General features: G+C 38.8%; 1 protein-coding gene across 3 annotated transcripts in view; it reads left to right on the forward strand.

Moving 5' to 3' along the window:
* The window catches only part of MIA3 (melanoma inhibitory activity family, member 3), a 56,610-nt gene that overhangs the window by 17,504 nt on the left and 11,990 nt on the right, over positions 1 to 27,116 (forward strand). For 2 of the 3 annotated variants that reach the window (XM_010852817.1, XM_010852818.1), the window contains exons 7-18: positions 17,692 to 17,823; positions 20,772 to 20,793; positions 21,510 to 21,598; positions 21,849 to 21,926; positions 22,010 to 22,120; positions 23,145 to 23,216; positions 23,395 to 23,499; positions 24,182 to 24,304; positions 24,415 to 24,526; positions 25,705 to 25,760; positions 26,064 to 26,154; positions 26,303 to 26,441. In XM_010852817.1, coding sequence (XP_010851119.1) covers positions 17,692 to 17,823; positions 20,772 to 20,793; positions 21,510 to 21,598; positions 21,849 to 21,926; positions 22,010 to 22,120; positions 23,145 to 23,216; positions 23,395 to 23,499; positions 24,182 to 24,304; positions 24,415 to 24,526; positions 25,705 to 25,760; positions 26,064 to 26,154; positions 26,303 to 26,441 — 1,130 coding nt within the window. Of the gene's footprint in view, positions 1 to 16,253; positions 16,498 to 17,691; positions 17,824 to 20,771; positions 20,794 to 21,509; positions 21,599 to 21,848; positions 21,927 to 22,009; positions 22,121 to 23,144; positions 23,217 to 23,394; positions 23,500 to 24,181; positions 24,305 to 24,414; positions 24,527 to 25,704; positions 25,761 to 26,063; positions 26,155 to 26,302; positions 26,442 to 27,116 lie in introns of those variants that run through there. The other variant, XM_010852819.1, reaches the window with a different exon arrangement.

The following is a 27,116-nucleotide window of genomic DNA, read 5'->3' on the forward strand; positions in this document are numbered from 1 at the left end:
TGGACACATTTCAGAATCCCCTCCCTTCCTTTTAAAATTATTCTTACTCAGTTCAGGATCTTGAGGTCCAAAAGTTATAAGGGGTTCATACATGTCTTAAATCAACCTTTTAATCAGATATAAATTACATATAACAAAGTGTATATGTAATTCTAGGAATGAATTTTAACAAATGTAAACACTTATGTAAAAACAACCATAACCAAATATGGAACATTTCTTTTGTTTGAAAAAGTTCCTTTGCATACCTTCTCAGTGTATCTTACCCAAACCACCTGTTCTAGGCAACCATTGACAAAACTTTTTCTCACTATACATTAGCTTTTCCTGTTGTAGAATTATAGTTATAAATGGATTTATAGTTAGGTGTGAAACTGCCCAGCCTCATGGTAAGTTTATTTTATCTTGGAAACTGCCCAACTGCTCTCCAAAGTGACTGTACCATTTTATATTTCCACTAACAATTTATAAAACTTCCCTTTGGTCACATATTTCCTAACATCTGGTATTATCAGCCTTAAAGTGTAGCTATTCTAGTGGGCATGCCTTTGAGGTTTTAATTATATTTCCTGATGCTTAATGATGTTGAGCACTTTTTCATGTGGCCATACTTTTTCATGGGCTTATGTGTGAAATAACTTTTTAAATCTTTTGTCCTTCTTTAAACTGGCATTTGTTTTATTTTTTATAAGTATTAAAGTCTAAGAGTTCTTTATATTCACATAATTTAGATACAACTCCTTTCTCAGATACATACTACAAATAATTGCTTCCAAACTCTGGCTTGGCCTTTCAGTTTCTTAGCATTGTCTTTTGAAGAGCAAATTTTTAACTTTGATGAACACCATTTTATTAATGTTCACTTTTATGGTAAGTGCCTTTGTCTCCTGCCTAAGGAATCATAGATAGTTCCAGTGATGTGAATATTTTCATATTTTCTTCTAGAAGTTTTATTGTTATACCCGTTCATGATTAAGACTTTGTTCCATTTTGAGTAAATTTTTGTGAATGTTGTGAGGTAGAGATCATGTTTTATTTTTTTCCCCCCAAATGAATATCCATTTGCTCCCATACCATTTCTTTCCCCTTTAAATTACATTGGCACCTTGAGTTGAGGTCAGTTGACCACATATATATATATGTCTCTTTCTGGACTCTGCTGCTGCTACTGCTGCTAAGTCACTTCAGTCATGTCCGACTCTGTGCGACCCCATAGACGGCAGCCCACCAGGCTCCCCCATCCCTGGGATTCTCCAGGCAAGAACACTGGAGTGGGTTGCCATTTCCTTCCCCAATGCATGAAAGTGAAAAGTGAAAGTGAAGTCGCTCAGTTGTGTCCGACCCTCAGTGACCCCATGGACTCTGTTCTGTTGATCCTATCCTAAGACAACACCACACTGTTTTGATTACTGTAGCTTTATAGTAGGTTTTGCAATCAGGTAGTTCCTTTGTGAAATTGTTTTGGTCCCTGCATTTCCTTTGCATTTTCATATAAAGTTTAGAATCAACTTACCACTTGCTACAAAAAAGCATGCTGAGCGTTTGATTGTTCTTATACTGAATCCATAGATGAATTTGGGAAGAACTGGTATCAATAAATATTAAGGCTTCTAATGAAGATGAACTAAGTTCATCTCTGCATTCATTTAGATCTTTATATTCTCTCAACAGGGCTTTGTACTTTGCCGTGTACAAGTTTCATGCATATTTTGTTTATGTATGCCAGGTATTTCATGGTTCTTGATGTTCTAAATGGTATTTTTTTTACATTTTGTTTGCAATTTTTTGCTGATATGTAGAAATACAGTTGAATTTTTTGTACTGACCTTACTTATTATCTTACTAAATTATCTATTATTTCTAAGGGGGGGGTGTAGATTTCATAGGATTCTCTGTGTAGATGACCATGTCATCTATAAATAAACACCTTTTTAAAAAGTCAGATTAATTAAAGCATAATTTATATCTAGTAAAATTCACCCTTTCTGTATGCAGTTCTGTGTTTTCACATTTTTTTCAAAAATTTTTGTGTTCATCCTTCTCTTGCCTCTCTTTCTAGGACTCTAACTGTATTTATGTTAGCTCATTTTATGTAGTTCCACAGGTCACTGAGGCTCTGTTCTTTGTTGTTGTTGTTATTTAGTCTTTTTATGTACTTTAAGTACTTTTTATGTAATTTAAGTATTTCCTGTTGCTACTTTAAGTTATTGATCTTTTGTGGTATCTTATCTGCTCTTAAGCCATCAGGTAAAATTTTGATTTTGGTTATTTTATTTTTTAGCTCTAAAAGTTCCACTTAGTTTTATTTTATATCTTCCATTTCTCTCCTCAGTATGGTCATTAAAACAAATTTTCTTAAATATATTTTTAAATGATTCTTTTAAAGCCCCTTAAAGGCAATGACACCCCACTCTAGTACTCTTGCCTGGCAAATGACGGAGGAGCCTGGTAGGCTGCAGTCCATGGGGTCGCTAAGAGTCGGGCACGACTGAGAGACTTCACTTTCACGCATTGGAGAAGGAAATGGCAACCCACTCCAGTGTTCTTGCCTGGAGAATCCCAGGGACAGAGGAGCCTAGTGGGCTGCCATCTATGGGGTCGCACAGAGTCGGACACGACTGAAGTGACTTAGCAGCAGCAGCAGCAAAGCTAACGTTCTGTCATCTCTTGCAATTTCTTGGTCTATTTTTGTAGGTTGACTTATCTCTTAAATGGGATACATTTTTCTGCTTTTTTTCATGTCTAGAGGTTTTGTGTTTTTGGTGTTTTTTTTTGGTTTGATTGTTTTTCTTTTTGAATACTAGGTACTGGGAATGTGAATGATGGGTGCCTGTATTTTGGTGGGTTCCTTTAAAAAAGTGTTGAAGTTTGTTTTTCTAGACTGTTGAGCTATTTGAAGATCTGCTTGATCCTTTCTAGACTTATTTTTAAGATTTGTTGCGAGGTATAGTGTGTATAGTAGTATTTACTCCAGGGCTAGTGTTTCCCTACTGTAATGATGTTATTCTTCTGGAATCTACTAAATGCCCTGAGCATTCATTAAGGTCAGTTCATGCTGACTAGCTGGAATACAGATGTCTCCCAGCCCTGCATTAACTGGAAATTGTTCAGCTTCCAGCCTCCTTGTAAGTTGTTCTTTTTGCCTGTAGTTGTTCTTTGCTGATCCTCGCGGAATCTTGCTTATACAGGTGCTGCTTTGAATTTAGCCCACGACTGAAGGAGACATCCTTGCAGATTCCTAAAACTCTTTTTTCTCTGTAGTTCTCATCTTTCCCCGTAACTGTCCGTACATGTGTCAGGCACCTCAGCCTCCCTGAACTCTGATCTCTGCCTCCTTGGCAAGATTGGTATATTCTGCTTACCTTCCCTATATTGCTGTCTAGAAAGTACCTCCAGGTAAAAAGCTGGGTGATCACAGGGCTTAACTAATGTGTTAGCCTTTCCTCAGGAGTCACAATTGTGTGTTACCTCTTGTTCTCTACCTGAAAAACTTTTTTTTTTTCCTATAAATTTTGTCCAGTTTTCTAGTTATTTTCAGTGGCAGGGCAAGTATCAGATTAGTTAACTCAGTCTGTACATGTCTTCTTTTTGTTTGTTTGTTGTATTTTATTTGTTAGTTCAGTGTATTCATTAAAGAGACAGGTTTGTTTGGCTGCTAGGAAGTACCATAGTGTGGGTTTTGCTAACTGCATTCCTCTAGTACAATTGAACATTTTCCCTTGTTGTTTATATTTCTTGGTAATTGCTTAGTCATATTGGGAGTCCAGATTCAGTTTCATTTTTGTTTGGCAGGAATACTTAATAAAAGATGTTTGTATACTTCCATCAGGAGGCATCTGTTGTCTGGATGTCCCTCTTTTTCTTCATGTTACTAGCAATTGGTGACATTGATTAGAATGTCTGTATTATAGGCTGTAGAATGGTAACTGTCTACTTATAGCGTTCCCACATCATTTAAAGGTTGGGACACTTCTACAAAGAGAAACTTAATAATCAACTGTTCTTTATACTGAGATTGGTTTGTATAGTTAAGGCAGTATAAATATTTGATTCTTTCTGTTTAAGTAGTTTTCAAAATAATGAGTTGTCTTACCAGCATTATCCAAAGATGCCCCAAAGGTTTATGTGTGTTTCTTCTCTTTTCTAAGAATCATTATGATGCATGAATTTTAAAGTATTTGGTTTGTTATAACCCACAATAGTTGTTATTCTTATCAATGCTCCATCTCTCCCATTTTTGGTTACTGGGAGCCTCTTTAGCTTTGCTCCTGGGCTCTTTTGCCGTCATCTCATGGTCATTGATACCTTCCTTGCTTTCTAGTGTAACAAGATGTTCCAAGCTCATTTTGTACATTTCCTGCCCAAATCTTGAAGGAGCTATTTCTCTAAAGAGTCTTTTTTTCCTTTCACTGGGAAATGGTATTCAGAGGCAACATTCTGGATACTAAGATCACTTACCGCTTTAGAGTTGGCCATCATTTCTAGGCCTTTTCAGAGGACAAAGCTAGGATATAAGGGAGGTTTTTTGTGTGACTGTTCATTATGATGCCATTTAGATATTCCCAATCAGAGTTCCAAATGCTAATGGAATTTTACTTAAGCACATCTATCTGATATTGTATTTTTTTCCTCTGATGTTGGAAATCCCAGTTTTTAATGACATCAACATAATTATTTATCTTATTTTACAATATTCACATAACAGTATTAAAAATACCATATCAACACTACCACCCACAATGTGTTGCTGAAAATATTGCAAGGGTATTTTGCAGCTCATTTTGTCTTTAACCTGTATCCCACTGGGGTATCCTTGAAAATAATCCTTTTATGTTGTCCTGCCATTAAGTTGACATAGTTAGCTTAGTTGTTTCATTTTTGCTTTCAATTTTTAGGGATTTTTTTTAAAAAAGATTTTTAAATTTTCTAATTTTCTAACAAATTTACAAGAGCCAAAGTCAATTTGTAGAACAAAATCTGTTCAGAGAAGTCTAACTTTTGTCCTATTTCCATCCAACCTGTTGATATGTTCCTCTATAGGTAATTTTAAAATTAATTTCGTTATCTGCCCTGCCATTAAAAAATAAGCAAGTGATTTCTGCATCTGGGCTTTCTATGTGGTGCTAGTGGTAAAGAGCTTGCCTGCCAATGCAAGAGACATAAGAGATGCATGTTCAATCCCTGGATCAGGAAGATTCCCCTAAAGAAGGAAATGGCAACCTACTCCAGTATTCTTGCCTGGAGAATCCCACGGACAGAGGAGCCCTGTGAGCTACACAGTCCATGGGGTTCGCAAAGAGTCAGACACGACTCAGCGACTTTCACTTTTCTGCATCTAGCCAAGGTAGATTTATAGATACCAGCTTTACTCTGCCAACTAAAACAGCTAAAAAGAAAAAAACTGAGACAAAATACATGACACAACAGTTTTCAAGTCATCAGGCAACAAAGAACAGTAGCTTCTGAAAGCTGGAGAACAGACGTCATGAGGTTTACCATTGTCACATCTCACTGCGTTGAGAGACTTCCCAGGCTGTGGCACAGAGAGGAGAACCCCTGAACTGAGGAAATGGAGCTGAAAGTCCAGGAGAAGCAAAGCAGCCTGGATTCACAAGGTGGAAGCCCAAGAGGAGAGCTACACAGAGAGCGAGCCCTGGGGATTTCCCAAAGGCCCGAGTATTCACCAGAGTACTGATCACACATGAGGGTGACAGACGACTTAAGGGCAGAGAGTGACCTTGATTTAGTGAGTAGAAGAGACAGTTGCTGACACAGGGCCAGAAATAGTACCTCGTAATTCTAAGGGAATTGGGTAGAGTCTCAGAAGGTTCTTGCCTCAGCCTAAATGCTGTTCATGTCCTCCTTAACAAATCTTAAAAGCAAGACTCAATAGAACCAAACTGTTCCCCAGCAATTTACCTGCCTCCCAGAACAAAGCTTAAGAATATCTGGTGTATTAGTCAGGGTTCTCTAGAGAAGCAGAACCAGTAGGATATACATACAAGAAGAGATTTATTTTAAGGAATTGAGTTACAAATGGAGGCTAAGAAGTCCCACAGTCTGCAGTCTGCAAGCTGGAGACCCTGTAAAGTTGGGCTGTAATCAGTCCAAGTCCAAAGACCTGAGAACCAGGGGAACTGATTCTTCCCTTGGTCTGAGGGCCTGAGAACCAGGAGCACCAGGAGCAGAAGACTGATGTTCCAGCTTGAGCAATCAAGAAGGAAGGGACAAATTTTTCCTTCTGCATTTTGTTGTCTTCAGGGCCTTGATGGATTGAATGATCCCCACTCACAGTGAGGAAGCCAATCTACTTTACTTATTGTATCAATTCAAATGCTAATCTCATCTGGAAACACACAAAGACATAGCCCCAAATAACATTTAATCTAGGTACTCTGCTGCTGCTGCTAAGTCACTTTAGTCGTGTCCGACTCTGTGTGACCCCATAGACGCAGCCCACCAGGCTCCCCCGTCCCTGGGATTCTCCAGGCAAGAACACTGGAGTGGGTTGCCATTTCCTTCTCCAATGCATGAAAGTGAAAAGTGAAAGTGAAGTCGCTCAGTCTTGTCCAACTCTTAGTGACCCCATGGACTGCAGCCCACCAGGCTCCTCCGTCCATGGGATTTTCCAGGCAAAAGTACTGGAGTGGGCTGCCACTGGGTACCCTAGGATCAGTCAAACTGATGTAAAAAATTGACCATCACATTTATTCACAAAGTATGGCATCCTGTCAAAGATTATCAGGCGTGCAGAGGCAAGAAAAGATGACCTGTGATAATGAGAAAAATCAGCCAAAGCCAACAAAGAACTGTCAGAGATGTTAGAATTATATGATGGTATTAAACAGTTATTACTGCCATGTTTCAGATATTTAAAAAGTTAATGTAGAGACATGAAAAATATTTTTTGGAAAAGATCAAGTCAGACTTCTAGAGATGAAATGCCTCTGATGAAAATATACTGTGTGGGATTAATGCTAGACTAGACATCGTTGATGAAAAGATTAGTGAACTTGAAGATACAGCAATAGAAGACATCTAAAAGGATAGGGGGAAAAAAGAAAACTGAACAGATTATCAGTGAGCTGTGGGGACACTTTTCAAGCAATCTAATACATTTAACTGGAATCCCTGGAGGAAAGGATAGAGAGGTGTTCAGAAAATTATTTGAGGAAATAAAGGATGAAAAATTTCTAAACTTTATAAAAGCTGCACCTACAGAGCCAAAAAGTTCAGTGAAACTCAAGTATGAAAAGCATGAAAAAAACTACACAAAGATATGTGCTTGTGCTCAGTTGCTCATCATGTCCAACTCTTTGTGACCCCATGGAGTATAGTCTAGTAGGCTCCTCTGTCCACAGAATTTCTCAGGAAAGAATACTGGAGTGGGTTGCCATCTCCTCCTCCAGGGGATCTTCCTGACCCAGGGATCAAATGGACATATATAATAATCAGATTGCACAAAGTAAATGATAAAGAGCAGTATTAGCCAGAGAAAAGAGATATTTTAGAAACCAAGATAACATTGACATCAGATTTCTTATTGGGAACAAGACATGAGAGAATATAGTAGAATAATATCTTTTAATATACTTGAGAAATACTGTTGATCTCCAACATTATATGCAGCAAAATATTTTTCAAAAATGAAGACTCTTTCCCCGCCCCCCTACCTCAATATACAAGAGCTGAAAAAATTCACCAGGATACCTGCACCATAAGAAATGTTAAGGGAAAACCTTTAGGCATAAGAAAAATGACAAGAGACGGATATAATGAACCTACACAGAGTAGTGATGAATGCCAGAAATGGTAGGTATATATGGCTAAATATATAAAACCATTATCTTATTATTTAAATATCTTTAAAAGTTAATTTTCTGTTTAAAGAAAAATATTATCAGTGTATAATGGGGTTTACAAAATATGTAAAGAATAATATATATGACAACAATAGTATTTATACTATTGATCAGGAGAGAGAGGAAAGGTGATAACTTGTAGAAGTCTTATTGCATACATGAAGTAGTACAGTATCACGTGAACGTAGACTGTGATCATTGATCATTTAAAGATGTATAGTATAATAGTAGAGGTGTATAGTATAGTATGGGCTTCCCTGGTGGATCAGACAGTAAAGAATCCACCTGCAATGCAGGAGATCTGGGTTTGATCCCTGGGTGGGGAAGATCCCGTGGAGAAAGGGATGGCAACCCACTCCAGTAATCTTGCCTGCAGAAAGCCACGAACAGAGGAGCCTGGTAGACTACAACCCATGGGATCGCAAAGAGTTAGATACGACCAATCAACTAAGCACACGCACATATAGTATAGTATAAACTCTAAATCAGCCGCTAAAACAACAAAACAAGGAATACACTTAATAAATCACTTAATAAATCAACAAAGATGATAATTAATATCATTAAAAAGACGATCTAAAAGAAGGTAGAATAAGAGGAAAAAGGGAACAAAAAACAGATGGGATAAATAGAAAAAAAAAAAAGATGCTGGGCTTAAAATTAACCACATCAAGCCACAGACTAGAAGGGAGTCATTACAAAGCATGTATCTAATAAAGGACTTCTATCCCGATTATATGAAGAACTCTCAAAATTCACTAAGAAAAAACATAGGCCAGTAAAATAACAGTTCACCAAAAAAGATGTGGATAGCAAATAAGCACTTTAAAAAAATAAAAAGCTTAACATCATTAATTATGAGGGAAATGCAAATTTAAACCATCATGACTAAATAATGACTGAAATTAAAAACACTTCCCCAAGTTTTGGGGAAGATGTGGAGGGACTGCACATGGGGATATAAAATGGTACCACCACCTTAGAAAATAGTTGGTCAGTTTCTTAGAAAGGTAGGCATACACCTGTCAAATGATCTAGCCATTCTTCTACCAAGCACAAATTATACATCCATAGAAGGCCTTGTATATCAAGGTTTGTAGCAGTTCAGTTTGCTAAAGTCAAAAAGTGGAGGGGAAAAAATGTCCATCAGCTGGTTAGTAAGTAAATTAATTGTGGTTTATCCATACAATGAAATGCTACTCAGCAGTAAAATAGTAATGACTTATTGATCTATGCAGCAACACAAATGAATCTCAAGTTATACTGAGTGAGAGAAGCCAGAGAAAATAGAATACATAGTGAATTATTCCATATATATAAAACATTAGGAAATGCAGACTAATCAATTAGGACTGAAATTCTGCTTGGGGGCAGGGAGGAGTGACAAGTGGCAGGAGGTGGGATTACCAAGGGGATGATGAAACTTTTGGAGGTGAAGGGTATGTTCATTATCTTGAATGTGATGTTTTCATAGATGTATTCGTCTGTCAGAACTTATCAGATTGTGCGCTTTAAATAAGCGTAGTTTATTCCATGTCAGTTTTACCTAAAATTCTTCTTTTATATATATATATATATATATATATTCTTCTTATATATATATATACACACACACACACACACACACACACACACACACGCACATATATATATATGAAATCAAACCCTAGCGGTATATAGAATTATTTCATTTCTTTTTTCCAGTTTCATACTACAGTTGACCCTTGAACAATCCAAGTTTGAATTGCCTGGATCCCTACTTATACATGTTTGCTTTTTTTCCCACTAAATGCATACTACAGTGCTACACAGTCCACAGTTGGTTGAATCCTCGGAGGCAGGAGGACTCTTGCCTAAGGAGAGCCCACTAACTGTGAAATATATGGGGATTTTTGACTGCACCAAGGGTTAGTACCCCTAACTTCTGTGTTGTTCAGTGGTCAGCCGTATATTTTAATGTATTCAACAGTTCTGTCATTGGACAGTTTGGTTATTTCCAATCTTTTGTTATTATAATAAGGCTTTGTACATACATCTTTCTAGCATTTGTTATTCTGGTTCTAATATCTTTGAGACAGATCTTTAGAAGTGGGATTGTTGTGTCAGAGGTTATTACACAGGTAGTTTTGGGGAGATGTTGCTAGATTCTTGTTCATAGGGGTTTGTATCATTTTGTATAATGATCAGTAATGTATGAGAATACCCATTTCCTCTGCATTCTCTCACTAAAAGAGTATGTTGTTAAATGTTTGGATTTTGCCAATAGAAGTGAGAAATGGTATCTCAATATAGGTTTAATTTGTACTTCTTTTATTATGAGTGAGACAGAGCATGTTTCCCTATGTCTGTGAGCTCTTCTCTTCCTACTTCTTTCCTGAGGACTATCTTCATTTTTTTCTGCAGGCTTGCTGGCCAGCTTCTCTATTTGTAAAGTTCTTTATTCTTTAGGAATACTAACCCTTTGTAATAAATTTCAAATAATTTTTTCCTCCGGTTTTCACTATCAAACTTTGCTTATTTTAGTCCAAGGGCTGGATGCTCTTTTTTTTTTAATTTCTAAGTAATCAAGTTCACAAATCTTTTCCTTTAGATCTTGAGACATAATTAGGAATGTTTTCCTCACTCCTAGTAATCAAGAAAACTAACCAATTCAATCACATGTACCACAGCCTTGTCTAACTCAATGACTGAGCCATGCTGTGTAGGGCCACCCAAGACGGATGGGTCATGGTGGAGAGTTCTGACAAAATGTGGTCTACTGGAGAAGGGAATGGCAAACCACTTCAGTATTCTTGCCTTGGGAACCCCAAGTATGAACATTATGAAAAGACAAAAAGATAGGACACTGAAAGATGAACTCCCCAGGTCAGTAGGTGCCCAATATGCTACTGGAGATCAGTGGAGAAATAACTCCAGAAAGAATGAAGAGACAGAGCCAAAGCAACAACAGCCAGTTGTGGATGTGACTGGTGATGGAAGTAATGTCCGATGCTGTAAAGAGCAATATTGCGTAGGAACCTGGAATGTTAGGTCCATGAATCAAGGGAAGGAAGAGGTCAAACAGGAGATGGCAAGAGTGAACATCGACATTTTAGGAATCAACAAACTAAAATGGACTGAAATTTCACTCAGATGACCATTATACCTACTACTGTGGGCAAGAATCCCTTAGAAGAAATGGAGTAGCCATCATAGTCAACAAAAGAGTCTGAAATGCAGTACTTGGATGCAATCTCAAAAATGACAGAATGACCTCTGTTTGTTTCCAAGGCAAGCCATTCAGTATCACAGTAGTCCAAGCCTATGCCCCAACCAGTAAAGCTGAAGAAGCTGAATTTGAACAGTTCTATGAAGACCTACAAGACCTTCTAGAACTAACACCCAAAAAAGATGTCCTTTTCATTATACAGGACTGGAATGTAAAAGTAGGAAGTCAAGAAATACATGGAGTAACTAGCAAATTTGGCCTTGGAGTACAGAATGAAGCAGGGCAAAGGCTAATAGAGTATTGTCATGAGAATGCACTGGTCATAGCAAACACCCTCTTCCAACAACACAAGAGAAGACTCTACATGCGGACATCACTGGATGGTCAATACCGAAATCAGATTGATTATATTCTTTCCAGCCAAAGATGGAGAAGCTCTATACAGTCAGCAAAAACAAGACTGGGAGCTGACTGTGGCTCAGATCATGAACTCCTTGTTGTCAAATTCAGACTTAAATTGAAGAAAGTAGGGAAAACCACTAGACCATTCACGTATGACCTTAATCAAATCCCTTACGATTATACAGTGGAAGTGAGAAATAGATTCAAGAGATTAGATCTGATAGACAGAGTGCCTGAAGAACTATGGACGGAGGTTCGTGACATTGTACAGGAGACAGGGATCAAGACCCATCCCCAAGAAAAAGAAATGCAAAAAGGCAAAATGGTTGTATGAGAAGGCTTTACAAATAGCTGTGAAAAGAAGAGAAGTGAAAGGCAAAGGAGAAAAGGAAAGATACATCCATTTGAATGCAGAGTTCCAAAGAATAGCAAGGAGAGATAAGAAAGCCTTCCTCAGTGATCGATGCAAAGAAATAGAAGAAAACAATAGAATGGGAAAGACTGGAGATCTCTTCAAGAAAATGAGAGATACCAAGGGAATATTTCATGAAAAGATGGGCTCAATAAAGGACACAAATGGTATGGACCTAACAGAAACAGAAGATATTAAGAAGAGGTGGCAAGAATACACAGAAGAACTGTACAAAAAAGATCTTCACGACCCAGATAATCATGATGGTGTGATCACTCACCTAGAGCCAGACATCCTGGAATGCGAAGCCTTAGGAAGCGTGACTATGAACAAAGCTAATGGAGGTGATGGAATTCCAGTTGAGCTATTTCAAATCCTAATAGATGATGCTGTGAAAGTGCTACACTCAATATGCCAGAAAACTTGGAAAACTCAGCTGTGGCCACAGGAAAAGGTGGCTGGAAAAGGTCAGTTTTCATTCCAGTCCCAAAGAAAGGCAATGCCAAAGAATGTTCAAACTACAGCACAATTTTACTCATCTCACACGCTGGTAAAGTAGTGCTCAAAGTTCCCCAGTCAGGCTTCAACAGTATGTGAACCATGAACTTCCAGATGTTCAAGCTGGATTTAGAAAAGGCAGAGGAACCAGAGATCAAATTGCCAACATCTGCTGGTATGACCTAAGTCAAATCCCTTATGATTATACAGTGGAAGTGAGAAGTAGATTTAAGGGACTAGATCTGATAGAGTGCCTGATGAACTATGGATGGAGGTTTGTGACATTGTACAGGAGACAGGGATCAAGACCATCCCCAAGAAAAAGAAATCCAAAAAAGCAAAATGGCTGTCTGAGGAGGCCTTACAAATAGCTGTGAAAAGAAAAGAAGTGAAAAGCAAAGGAGAAAAGGAAAGATATACCCAGTTGAATGCATAATTCCAAAGAATAGCAAGGAGAGATAAGCCTTCCTCAGCAATCAATGCAAAGAAATAGAGGAAAACAATAGAATAGGAAAGACTAGAAATCTCTTCAAGAAGATTAGAGATCCCAAGGGAACATTTCATCCAAAGATGGGCTCAATAAAGGACAGAAATGGTATGGACCTAACAGAAGCAGAAGATATTAAGAAGAGATGGCAAGAATACACAGAAGAACTGTACAAAAAAGATCTTCACAACCCAGATAATCACGATGGTGTGATCACTGACCTAGAGCCAGACATCCTGGAATGTGAAGTCAAGTGGCCCTTAGGAAGTATCATGACGAACAAAGCTAGTGGAGGTGATGGAATTCCAGTTGAGCTATTTCAAATCCTAAAAGATGATGCTGTGAAAGTGCTGCACTCAATATGTCAACAAATTTGGAAAACTCAGTAGTGGCCACAGGACTGGAAAAGGTCAGTTTTCATTCCAATCCCAAAGAAAGGCAATGCCAAAGAATGCTCAAACTACCACACAATTGCACTCATCTCACACGCTAGTAAAGTAATGCTCAAAATTCTCCAAGCCAGGCTTCAGCAATACATGAACCATGAACTTCCAAATGTTCAAGCTGGTTTTAGAAAAGGCAGAGGAACCAGAGATCAAATTGCCAACTTCTGATGGATCATGGAAAAAGCAAGAGAGTTCCAGCAAAACATCTATTTCTGCTTTGTTGACTATGCCAAAGCCTTTGACTGTGTGGATCACAATAAACTGTGGAAAATTCTGAAAGAAATGGGAATACCACACCACCTTACCTGACTCTTGAAAAACCTGTATGCAGGTCAGGAAGCAACAGTTAGAACTGGACATGGAACAACAGACTGGTTCCAAATAGGAAAAGGAGTATGTCAAGGCTGTATATTGTCACCCTGCTCATTTAACGTATATGCAGAGTACATCATGAGAAACGCTGGGCCAGAAGAAGCACAAGCTGAAATCAAGATTGCCGGGAGAAATATCAATAACCTCAGATATGCAGATGACACCACCCTTAGGGCAGAAAGTGAAGAAGAACTAAAGAGCCTTTTGATGAAAGTGAAAGTGGAGAGTAAAAATTTGGCTTAAAGCTCAACATTCAGAAAACTAAGATCATGGCATCCGGTCCCATCACTTCATGGGAAATAGATGGGGAAACAGTGGAAATAGTGGCTGACTTTATATTTTTGGGCTCCAAAATCACTGCAGATGGTGATTGCAGCCATGAAATTAAAAGACGCTTACTCCTTGGAAGAAAAGTTATGACCAACCTAGACAGCATATTAAAAAGTAGAGACATTACTTTGTCACCAAAGGTCCGACTAGTCAAGGCTGTGGTCTTTCCAGTAGTCACGTATGGATGTGAGAGTTGGACTATAAAGAAAGCTGAGCGCCGAAGAATAGAGTTCCTTTAGGATGGACAGGTTTGATCTCACAGTCCAAGGGACTCTCAAGAGTCTTCTTCAACACCACAGTTCTGGACTGTGGTGGAGCTCCACAGATGGACTGCAAGGAGATCCAACCAGTCCATCCTAAAGGAGATCAGTCCTGGGTGTTCATTGGAAGGACTGATGTTGAAGCTGAAACTCCCAGTATTTTGTCCACCTGATGCAAAGAGCTGACTCATTTGAAAAGACTCTGATTGAAGGCAGGAGGAGAAGGGGACGAGAGAGGCTGAGATGGTTAAATGGCATCACCAACTCAATGCACATGAGTTTGGGTAAACTCCAGGAGTTGGTGATGGATAGGGAGGCCTGGCATGCTGCGGTTCATGGGGTCACAAAGAGTTGGACATGACTGAGCAACTGAACTACACTAAATTGCTTCTTGGAAGAAAAGTTAAGACAGCCTAGATAGCATATTAAAAAGCAGAAACATTACTTTGCCAACAAAGGTCTGTCTAGTCAAAGCTATGGTTTTTCCAGTAGTCATGGATAGATGTGAGAGTTGGACTATAAAGAAAGCTGAGCGCCAAAGAATTGATGCTTATGAACTGTGGTGTTGGAGAAGACTCTTGAGAGTCCCTTGGACTGTGAGGTCAAACCTGTCCATCCTAAAGGAAATCAGTCCTGAATATTCATTGGAAAGACTGATGTTTAAGCTGAAGCCCCAATACTTTGACCATCTATGCGAAGAACTGACTCATTTGAAAAGACCCTGATACAGGAAAAGACTGAAGGCGGGAGAAGGGGAGGACAGAGGTTGGATGGCATCACCGACTCAATAGATATGAGTTTGAGTAAGCTCAGGGAGTTGGTGATGTTAGGGAGGGCTGGAGAGCTGCAGTCCATGGGGTTGCAGTGAGTCGGATAGGACTGAGTGACTGAACTGAACTGACTAATCAAGAAATTCATCCGTATTTTTTCTTGTACTTACTTGTTCTCATTTTTACATTCAGGTTTCTGACCTAGTTGGAATTTATCCTTGTGGACAGTGAGAAAAAAAAAAAATCCCATTTTTATTATTTTCTACTTGGTTATCTAGGTATGTCAATGCCACTTGTTAAAAAGTCTGTTTTTCTCACAGCTGAATCTTACTGTACTATAAATTGCCAATGTAGTTCGGTCTATTTCTAAAAAATCTGTCCTGTTCCATGGTCTGTCTGTATGTATTCTTGGGCCAGTACCATACTTTTTAAATTATGGAGCATGCCTTTGCCCACTACCCCCGCTTCTATTTCTAGCTTTCCCTGCTTAATTGTTCTTCTGAATTGACTTTATATTCAACCCATAAACATACATATCTTTAAACATCTAAAAACGTCAGCCCCTCCACCCCTCAGGGTTAAATATTTTTATTATCTTCCACCCTTAGAACGCGATTTCCAGACTGTTGCTTGTCCTTTTCCACAAATCCTAAAACGGTAAAAAAGTGGGACTCAGAACTGACCCCGCTGGCATAAGTGTAATGACAAGATTCCCTAGAATTATATTTCTTAGAGGGGCATCAGCGAGAACGTGGGCGCATTATGAACATTAGGAAGCCTGAAAGGGAAAAAGTGAGCCGGAGACCGCAGAGGGCCGGGAAGGAACCTGGCCCTACGTCGCGGCCGAGGCGGAGGGTGGTCCGTCAGAGGGACCGGGAGCGGCTGGCGTCTCAGCACCTGGAGATAAAAGGGTCCAGTTCTGGGCAGGCGTGAATGGGCCACCTTTCTCCTTTCCCCCAGCCTCAGCTGATTGTCCTCGAAACTCCCGGGCCGAGGGAATCGCGCTTTCTCTCCCAGTTGCTGAGCCGTTCCGTCTCCCCCTCCTGTTACTCGGTGTCTTTGCTTTTCATCCCGCCCGGCTCGACCGGTGGTTTCTTCCGCCGTGGCCCCGCCCCCTGCAGGCCCGGCCCCCGTAGGCATCGGTACTTCCGCCAGGGGCCGTGTATTATGACGTGTTTTCTAGGAGGCGCGGGGCAAAAGTGCCAGCGGCCGAGGAAGGCGAAGTTCAGTCCGAGTTTCCGCCCCCTGAGCCGGGTCTTTTCCGAAGGAGGAAGCGGTGATAGGGGTTTTGGTGCTGTCCCACCGGGAAGCGTCGGCCGCGCTCCGCTGTCCCGTCACGATGGACTCAGTACCTGCCACTGTGCCTTCTGTTACCTCTTCCTCGGGGGACCCGGAGCTTCTGGGACCCCTGTCGGGGCTCTACGCAGCACTCATAGCCAGGCTCCTGGAGGTGACGGCCCTCTCCCCCAGCTCTGGCAGGCGGGTGGACGAGTTCTGAGCGGAGTGGGTGCCCTGACCGGGCGGAGGAGAAATAGTGTGTCAGCCGGGGGCGGGCAGGACGTTCCGGTGCTGTTTAAGGAGATAGTGGGAATGTATTTAAGAAGGTTTTGTGGCGTTTTCATTTTTTAAAATTGAGTACTTATGATGTGGCAGGGAGTGTGTTGCTTTCGACTGTACTGCTGCTGCTGCTAAGTCACTTCAGTCGTGTCCGACTCTGTGCGACCGCATAGACGGCAGCCCACCAGGCTTCCCCGTCCCTGGGATTCTCCAGGCAACAACACTGGAGTGGGTTGCCATTTACTTCTCCAATGCATGAAAGTGAAAAGTGAAAGTGAAGTCACTCAGTCGTGTCCGACTCTTCGCGACCCCATGGACGGCAGCCCACCAGGCTTCCTCCGTCCATGGGATTTTCCAGGCAAAAGTACTGGAGTGGGTTGCCATTGTACAGTCGTGGTCAAAATAAGCGAGCATCACGTCCCTGCGGGTCCTTTTCACTTGACCCATGACACCGTTGGGGGATGGGGTCAGTACAACAGAAAATAGAAGCGGAGAGGAGTGTAATGCCCTGTTTGTAATGAAACAGAGTTTCTAGGAACCAGTTAAAATTCAGAGCGGTCTATCTAGACCAGTTATCAGGAACTGTTTGAGGTTTCTCAGTGTTTGTCTTTATGTAAGTAGAAAACAGTTAAGACTTAAGATCTCAGAGGAAAAGCTAATTGTTTGTGGTGTTCATTATCACTCTTGTTTTATTAGCAACCGTAAAAAACTTCTATAGTAATGTTTCGTGTTTTTTTTTTTTTAATGTGGCTTCTCAAATCATACAAATCAACTAAGAGAAAAAGGGTGATCCAGAGGGATTCTAGCCGTGTGTTGGGCAAAATGGTGTTTTGGAGACTGTTGCGAAATGGAAATATATACGCCACATAAAGAGATTGAGATTTATAATGTTTAAAAAGACTTCAAGCAAACAGAAAAGAGGAGGCTGCCAATATCTTCTTTTTATTTAAGCAGTGGAAATACTGAAGAACGTTCAGGGGATCTCGGTCTAATGGAGATAGAATTAGATTTCTGTGGATGATTCTTTGTGATGCTTTATTGTAAATTCCTTTCAGGTTTCCCACTATTTCTAATGTTTCTCTTCCAGCTCCTTGCTACATTGCCTGATGATGTCCAGCCTGGGCCTGATTTTTATGGACTGCCATGGAAGCCTGTACTTATCACTGCCTCCTTAGGAATTGTTTCATTTGCTGTTTTCTTCTGGAGAACTGTCCTTGCTGTGAGTAAATTAATTTATACCTTTAGACTCATTAAAACAGGAATATCACTGGCCCTTTTGCTTTTAATTACTGACTTGAATTCAAATGAATGCTTATAATCCAAGCTAACATTATAAAATAATTCAGTGTAATCTTTGTTGGTAAAGACTTAGGTGAACAAGATGACATGTGTATAATCTCAGTGGGGAAACTTTAGTTTATAAATCAGAAGCCTTAAAAATGTTCATGTCCTTTTGTATAGTATAATACCATGTCAAGTAATCTATCCTAAAGAAATAACCAGTCATAAAGTATATACGGGGTGTTAAAAATGGAACCATATTAATTAGAGTGGAAACTTGACAGAACCTAAATGATCTGTTGTGGGGGCAGGTTATTAAATTATCGTACATCCATATAATGAGATATTAGGCAGCTCTTAAAATTTATGTATTTCAAAGACACTGGGGCACAGAAAATGCTCACAATTCAATGTTAAGTGGAAGAAAGCCACAACCAAGACTTTATAGTGTAGATAAACTGTTTATTATGTAAAAAGGTATATATGCACAGAAGAAATGCTGCAAATGGTAAAAATATATATCAAAAATAATTTTTCAGTCTTTTTCCTTACATGTATATTTCACATATTTTCTAATTTGATCATATGCTGTTGTGTTCAGAAAACATCTTTTTATTTGGAAATACAGATTACGTACTGTCCAAAGACACCATTAAAATTTTTATTCCTTAGAGTCCTTTTCTGTGTGTAATTTGTCTTTCATGCTTATAGGTGTATGTATTCTCGTACAGGTACATACTTAACGATTCTGTTTCATGGTCATCTAATGTAATTGGGGGAAAAATCATTCTGTATAAATGACCTTTGCAGATGAAAAGGTTTCAGTTGAAGCTTAGCAGTTAAAGTGGCCAGAAGCATTTGATGCATGCCTATCTTTCTAAAATTGAGTCTTCTGGTTTCCTAATTCTCTCAGACATATCACTGTTAATAAGCTTTCTCTCCTTGCACAAGTGATTGTAAAATGATTTTAAAACAAAGGTCTTTTGCCTGGATTGTTGTGAAGACCCCTTAAATCTCATGGGGCTTTTCTTCAGCTACAAGGAAAAAAGAGCGAGAACAGACAGCAAAAACATTTTCTATTTTCTAGTCTTGATTTTCCCATCTCAAAACCTCTGACGCAAGGTTGTGTAGGCTTTATGTGCTAACTGCTGCCCCACAGTCTCAACATTTGGGATCTCGTTCCGTACTCTCGTTGCCTGTTTCTTGCTTCTTCCTGCTTTCTCCTACCTATTGATTTGGGTGAGAGGAGGATAAAGGAAGCTTACTTTCTCATTAACAAGGCTGTGACATTAGAGAAATTGTCATTAATTTCTGTGTTGAAACTGAATGTAGTTTCTTGTAGCTGCTGCTGCTAAGTCACTTCAGTCGTGTCCGACTCTGTGCCACCCCATAGAAGGCAGCCCACCAGGCTCCCCTGTCCCTGGTATTCTCCAGGCAAGAACACTGGAGTGGGTTGCCATTTCCTTCTCCAATGCATTAAAGTGAAAAGTGAAAATGAAGTCGCTCAGTCATGTCCGACTCTGTGCCACCCCATAGAAAGCAGCCCACCAGGCTCCCCTGTCCCTGGTATTCTCCAGGCAAGAACACTGGAGTGGGTTGCCATTTCCTTCTCCAATGCATTAAAGTGAAAAGTGAAAATGAAGTCGCTCAGTCATGTCCGACTCTGTGCGACCCCATAGACAGCAGCCCACCAGGCTCCTCCGTCCATGGGATTTTCCAGGCAAGAGTACTGGAGTGGGGTGCCATTGCCTTCTCCGAGTTTCTTGTAGAGAGCATCATTAAAATGGTGTTAGATACTATAATAATACTGAGATATCGTGGATGATTTGTGGACTGATCTGAGCATCTCATCACCATTTATGACGTTTGACAAAGGGAGTAGGTTACAGAGACATTCAGTATACTTTTTAAAAAAATTGAGTACTGCTTGGATTTTATTCTGTAATTCAGTGCTGACACTAGGGGATGATTTAGAAGATACTGGCTGTTATTTCTCTTGTTGCTTGTGTATTTTCCTTTTGTTGTTGTTTAGTTGCTAAGTCTTGTCTGACTTTTCCCTCTGCAGTCTTTTCCCTTTTAGATTTATGACCTCAATTTTTAGGGAGTTGGGAAAATCAGATGGTCTAATGTATTTGATTTCTAAATTCACCCAGTAGCCAACTTTGATTAGGATTTCTAAGATGTTTTCTGGTGGAAGAAGCATATCTTAGTTCCCTGATTATGCCTTTAATTTGTTTCCTCAAAGTCTTTTTCAGTTATCTTTGTTTCTAGATCTCATTCTGGCTATTTGGGGCTGTTAAATAAATGGTTTTGGGTAAATGAAGCATTAGTGTATTTAACAGGAAAATGTTACTCCTTTTTCACTTTTTTTAAATTGAAGTATAACAGACAAGTAATATACTAGTTTCAAGTGTGTAAAATAATGATTTGATGTTTGTATATATTGCAAAATGATTGCCAAAAGTCTAGTTGACAGTCCATCACCAATACATAGTTACAAGATTTTTTCCCTGCTTAGGATGGGAACTTTTAAGATCTGCTCTCTTAGCAGTTTTCAGATATCTCATAATCCCTTTCCATTATGGAACTTAAGTGCTCATTTACTAAGATTGGTGCTCATTTAAAGAATACGTGGATGTGTCTTTCATTGCAAAAATAAGGTATTTACCTTAGTGCATTTATCCATCAGGAACTGTTATGAAATATCACTACCGATTACATTTGAAATGTTTTAGCCTTTTCCTATTTTTTAATCCTGTGCATCCTTATGCTTAATCAAATCATTGTTAAATTTTCATTTGGTTATGATTTGACTGTTGTGTTAAGAACTATAATAATTCTATTAGTAAGATGTCTTGACATCAAGCTTATTTTTTTCTCTTTTAGGTAAAGAGTAGAGTATATCAAGGTAAATATTCAGGCTTATTTTGTTTTTGTGCTGTACCCTCAGTGTTGATATTTGATCTGAGTTTTATGTAAGCTGAAAGTAGAAATGGTGACATCTGATCTCTGATTAATTCCTGAATATTTTACTAATCCCGGGTTGTATGCTTAGATGACAGAGTAGATGGTGACGCTAGTAGGTGAGAGGAGATGAGGTGGAACAAATTGAGTGTAGGGAGAAGATTCAGTTTGAGCAGACTGACTTTGGATGTTGATGTAATGCAATTTATTACCTGTGAACATGTTCCTGTGCTAATGATTAATTCAATACAGTAAATATTTAAGTAGATAATTTGAGGAATAGAGCTATGTCAGTATGCTTGCATTTTCTGTTTCTATTTTCAAATGAAATATATTTGAAGTGATCATATTTTCTGAGAAGAAAGATGTCCACAAAGGGGAAAGATACTGAGCTAAAACATTTTACTATGTTTCTTATCTTTGAAATAAATTTGAAGTGGAATCTCATTGAAATAAGGGTTATTATTATATTTTTCTTAAATTTTAGTAATACGTTTATACCCTTATTGCTATTAAACACAGATTTCTTTTTAAAAGCATAATAGTTCTGCTAAGTTCATTTACCTCAAAGTGCCAGATAACACGTCTTTGCTGCTAATACATTGGGTAATTCAGTTTTTAGTGATCATGATAATTTTATGGATTTCCCACCCTTTTTAGTCACTGAACAGCAAATTTCTGAGAAGTTGAAGAATATCATGAAAGAAAACGCAGAACTTGTACAAAAATTGTCAAGTTATGAGCAGAAGGTATTATTCTTTCATTTCCTCTCCCCCTCGTGGTTCTGTCTCGAGTTATTTCCTCCTGTCCTATGGTTCAGTTATTACAGTGTTCTTAAATCATATTTTTAAGTTTCATTATCTCCTACAAACCCTTCAAATATGAAGCAGTCATCATACATGTCTTACTGCTTTCTTCTCAGCGAGCTCCTATTTGGAGATAAGTTTTGATAGCTCTATAATTTATGTTTCTAAAGTTTGAATGCTTTATTTTATATAGATCAAGGAATCAAAGAAACATGTTCAAGAAACCAAGAAACAAAACATGATTCTTTCTGATGAAGCAATTAAATTTAAGGTAAAAATTTCTTCTTTTTGAGATTACATTCTAAAAACTAAAGAAAAGTAATGAATGGTTGTTTTTAATCCATTTTTTGGTAGGATAAAATCAAGAGTCTTGAAGAAACTAATGAAATTCTGGGAGACACAGCTAAAAGTTTACGCGCTATGTTAGAGTCTGAGAGAGAACAGAATGCCAAGAATCAGGACTTGGTAAGAGTTTTGCTGTTAAGTGTTGCTATAATTTGGCTTTTGAACTATTTTGTAGGTTGGGTGAGATGAACTCTGCATTTTCCTGTGCTGTAACTAGAGTCATATTGAAAGTCAGGGAAGTGGAACCTACTTTTGTGCGTTTTTGTGGGATTTTCCCAAGTTACTATTTTTATGGGCCTAGAAAACATTTTTTGTCCTCTGCCCTGGGTAATTTTCACGTTGCTTGGCCCTGCCCTTTGAAACATGGAGAGCAACGAAGAAATAGTTGCCCCTTTGTGTGGTCTTAGTACCTTGTTTTGATTTATTTTTGCATGTTTTGTTTCTAAAAATAAACTTTAAATACTTGAACATTTTTCGAATTACATACAAAATGCAAAAATAATAGAGAATGTTCCCATATATTGCACACCCAGTTAAGCTTAATCACCTGACTGAGGTAGTATTTGACAGGTTTCTCTGCTATGAAATTAACCCTTTCGCCATCCTTTGCATAGTATACTCTTTGGAAGAAGGTTACTGTGCACAACCCACAGTTAAAGCATGAAGAGTTAGGCTCTATCTCCGTGACAAGGCAGAGTATCTTTGTAAATTTTAGAATTCTGTTTCTGAGATTTGGCTCTTCTCCCTCAAGTGCAGTCATTTTTAGTTTAGCAAGAGAAGTTTTAAGTGACTTTGGGATTTTTTTTCTTGACCACTAGGAAAATTCATTGATTTGAACTGGTCTAATCGATTTTTTTTTTCATTTTCTTTGCTTTGACTTTTTTAATCCCATCATGTACCACATTATGTCATAACTAGGAAAGTTGTGAATGGTATGAAACGTTTATATCTTCAGTATTTTCTTTCCTCATGTTTCTACATTCTTGACTTTTCTCATAGGCCAAAATTGGATCGTTTGCTTTTACTCAGTACCTAGGGGATAGCACTGGGATGTGTTTTGTTAATGTTTCTTCCTTTTATCATATATCCCAGTGTTTCTACTGCAGTCCTAAAACATTTTTGTGCCTTTTTTTCCCCATTGCAGATATCAGAAAATAAGAAATCTATAGAGAAGTTAAAGGATGTTATCTCAGTGAATGCCTCAGAATTTTCAGAGGTAATGCTCTACAATTCCTGCAAGATAGTAATATGATATCTTAGTATTTTGAGGAGCAAACATTGATGTATGCTAGGAAATGCAAAAAACCAAAACCATATGAATTAATTGGGAAAGTGTAACTTTTTTGTGTGTTTTTCATTGGAATTATTGCACTAATAGCAGTGTTTTGCATTAGGTTCAAATTGCCCTTAATGAAGCTAAACTTAGTGAAGAGAAAGTGAAGTCCGAATGCCATCGGGTTCAAGAAGAAAATGCTAGACTTAAGAAGAAGAAAGAGCAGGTAAAGGAAAGTTAGCATCATAGATTAAACTAGAAAACCAAGTATTATTACTTCTTGGATATGTTTTTAAGAAAATGAAGTATGTATGCAGAATTCTATTTTTAGGTATGCAAAGTATAAACTGTGCTCCCCAGATTGAGTGCATGTATACATTCTCCATCTGTTCTGGGTCTTCTGTTTTATGCAATTCCCTGTAGCTATCAGAATGTTTAGTCTTTGTCTCATCCAGCACCAACCAGTTACTAACTTGAGTAGCCTCAAGGGGGCGAGGGATTTGCTTAGACCAAAGAATTAGGTATTTGTTACCCTCCTTTGAGGAGTTACTGCCTCTCTGACCAAGAGAAGGTTACATGATGTGGAGTCTGGACCTGGTAGGCAGTGAGCTATTGCCCTTCTGTTCCTACTGGAAGTGAGTTATTTGAACTGGTGGCAGTTTTCTGCAGGATGCAGTACACTAGACCAATGTCCTGACAGCTCTTAGGTTCTCACTGCAGTTCTGAGTGTTAGAGCCACTCTCTCCTCTCCTTTTACCAAAGCCATAGCTCATAGTGACAAGCCAGAGAGAAGCACTGTTTCTCTCTGTTTCGTTCATGTGGTCCCCGCTTCCCTGTCTCGTTCATGTGGTCCTGCTGCCTCCTCTGCAAACATAATGTTTGGAAATTCATGTATTTTAACTTTTCAGTTGCAGCAAGAAATCAAAGACTGGAGTAAATCACATGCTGAGCTCAGTGAGCAAATCAGATCATTTGAGAAGTCTCAGAAAGATCTAGAAGTAGCTCTCACTCACAAAGATGATAATATTAATGTGAGTTCATTTTCTTGAATACATGCTTAATTCTCATAAATTCTCATGAAATCTGTGCAGTTGAAATTGAGAGGCTGTTTCTAATAAATATCCTATTGCTTCTTTTCTAGGCTTTGACTAATTGCATTACACAGTTGAATCGGTTAGATTGTGAATCTGAATCTGAGGATCAAAATAAAGGAGGAAGTGAATCAGATGAATTAGCAAATGGAGAAGTGGGAGGTACGATTGGTTTCTGGGAGGTTGGACCTCTTTGTGCCTTCTTGTCTTTAAGTACACCAATGCTTTTTTCTGCAGACTGAATTTCCTATTAAGGGTTCCAGCTGTAGATGCCTGTCACTGAATTTGTACAGTCAGCCCTCCAAATCTGTGGGTTTGCATCTGCAGATTTAGCGAACTGCGTTTTGAAAATATTGGGAGGAGAAAAATTCCGTAAAGTTCCAAAAAGCAGAGTTTCAATTTGCTTCATGCCAGCACCTGTTTACTTAGCATTTACATTGTATAAGGTATTATAAGTAACCTAGAGGTGAAATATGTGGGAGGGTCTGTGTCGGTTATGTTCAAAGGTTGTGCTATTTTATATAAAGTACTTGAGCATCCATAGGTTTTGGTTTCCTGTGGGGGAGGTGTGGGGAAGGAAGTCCGGAGCCAATCTCTCGTGAACACTGAGGGCTACAGGGCTTTGTGCACTGGGCCGAGGTGGTTACTGGGTCGTAGTACAGCTAGGCATGTGGTAAACACTGACATGGCTTTCCCATTCCATTGAGAGCTGGGTATGTGCACTGGCGCCAGAGCAGCATCAGTCCTGTCTCACTCCTCTGCATCCTGAACATTCTTCAGTAGGAGAAACTTGTTTCTCAGCTTCATGTCTACTGTATCTGTAGCTCTGTGGTTTTAGGGCCGCAACCAGTTTTCAAAGTACTGAGCCGCAGGGAGCTGTAAATTAAGCAATGAGAGTGGAAGCTAAAGGGCAACAGTGTTTACTGATGAAGGAGGTATTTCTAGACACTGAATCCCGGGTTGAATGTTGCCCAATTGGGAGTGTTTTAAACTATACCTGGTAGCAGGTTCCAGGGGAGAGGAGAGGAGGGAGTCTTTCTAAAGAAGATATTTGACTGGGGGCGGGTGGGTCCAAGAGAGAAGAAAAGCTATATTTCACATATTCCTTCCTGCTCAAGAACTGCATGGATGTTTTTACTGTACAGACTGGGAATTCATTAATTTTTTCAATCTAACTTTGCAAATCTCTTGGAAGTCAAATAGCCTAATCCAGTTCTTTTGGTTAGTTTGTTTTTTCTTTGAATGTTTGAACATGGTAATTGTTTGGGGGAAATCAAGGACATATAGTTAAACAGTAAGGAAGGAAAGAGCAATGAAATCCTTTTTTTTTCTTTTTTTAGGTGACCGGAGTGAGAAGGTGAAAAATCAGATTAAGCAGATGATGGACGTTTCTCGGGTATAATCCTTTTTATAGAGTACTGTAATCCCCTGGAGAAAGAAATGGCAACCCACTCCAGTATTCTTGCCTCAGAAATCCCACGGACAGGGGAACCTGGCAGGTTGCAGTCCATGGGGTCGCAGGAGTCAGACATGACTAAGTGACTAAAGCACCAGCACTATAAGTGCCTGTGATAGTAATGTTCTTACTAGTAAGAATATTGAGAAGTAGAGTATTTATTATTAAGAATAGTAAATATAAGACTATTTACTATCAAGAATTCTTACTTTTAAGAATATTTTTCTCTTCTGCAATTTTTAGACACAGACTGCAATATCAGTAGTTGAAGAGGATCTGAAACTTTTACAGTGTAAACTCAGAGCCTCCATGTCCACTAAGTGTAACCTGGAAGGTAGGTTGCTTCTTAAAAAATTGCTGTTGGAAAAATAAAGAATGACTTCCTCTTTCCATATTTTTCACCCCCTTTAATACTGCCCCCGTCAACGAGTTCTCCGTTTCTTGTGCACACACACAAAACTAAGATACTTTATCCCCTGTAGACCAAATAAAGAAATTAGAAGAGGATCGCAGCTCACTTCAGTCTGCCAAAACTGTGCTGGAAGATGAATGCAAAACACTGAGGCAGAAAGTAGAGATTCTAAATGAACTCTATCAGCAGAAAGAGATGGCTCTACAAAAGTAAGATTATGGTGCTTCATTGTTAACAATATTGTCATCTAACTAAATGCATGTACTACTGTAGATAATCTTGTCTTTTTTAAAGATTGTTTATTGTATTTTCTATCTATACTTAGTATAGATAAAGGCTTCTTCCTTTTCTACCCTGTTTCCCATAACTTGCATTTTTTTTCCATTTTGACTAATTGTCAGAAATTATTGCCTGTAATTTACCTGAAGGGTGGTAGTTATTGGTACTAACAGTTGCTGTTCTGAAAGTGCTTCTTTGATAATCTGCACCCTTCTGCAGCTCCACCGCTCATTCCAGTGTTCTTTGTTGTTGTCACTTACATCCTTCTTATTTGTCTTACATTCGTTCTAGTTCTTATAGCCTTTAAAAATCCTGAGGGATTTATAAGACATGATTTTTGGTAGAATCATTATACTTTAAAAAGAATATTTAGTTACTGACAATATTGTAAGTTTTTGAACTTAATACAGTCAAATATTCAGAGTATACATATATAATACGTAAATATGGCAAGGTTATTGGGAGTTTTGAATTTAGAAATACCTGTTTGGTGTATTTAGGAATTAATCTTTTGAAATAGACATCTCAAATTAGGAGTTAGGTATCTTTTGAAAGATATACTTTTGTAGTTCATTTAAAATTTTCTTCACAAAAATACCTGAACT

Source organism: Bison bison, unplaced genomic scaffold, assembly GCF_000754665.1.
Source record: "Bison bison bison isolate TAMUID 2011002044 unplaced genomic scaffold, Bison_UMD1.0 scf7180017864317, whole genome shotgun sequence".
In the NCBI taxonomy this organism is placed as follows: Eukaryota; Metazoa; Chordata; class Mammalia; order Artiodactyla; family Bovidae; genus Bison; species Bison bison.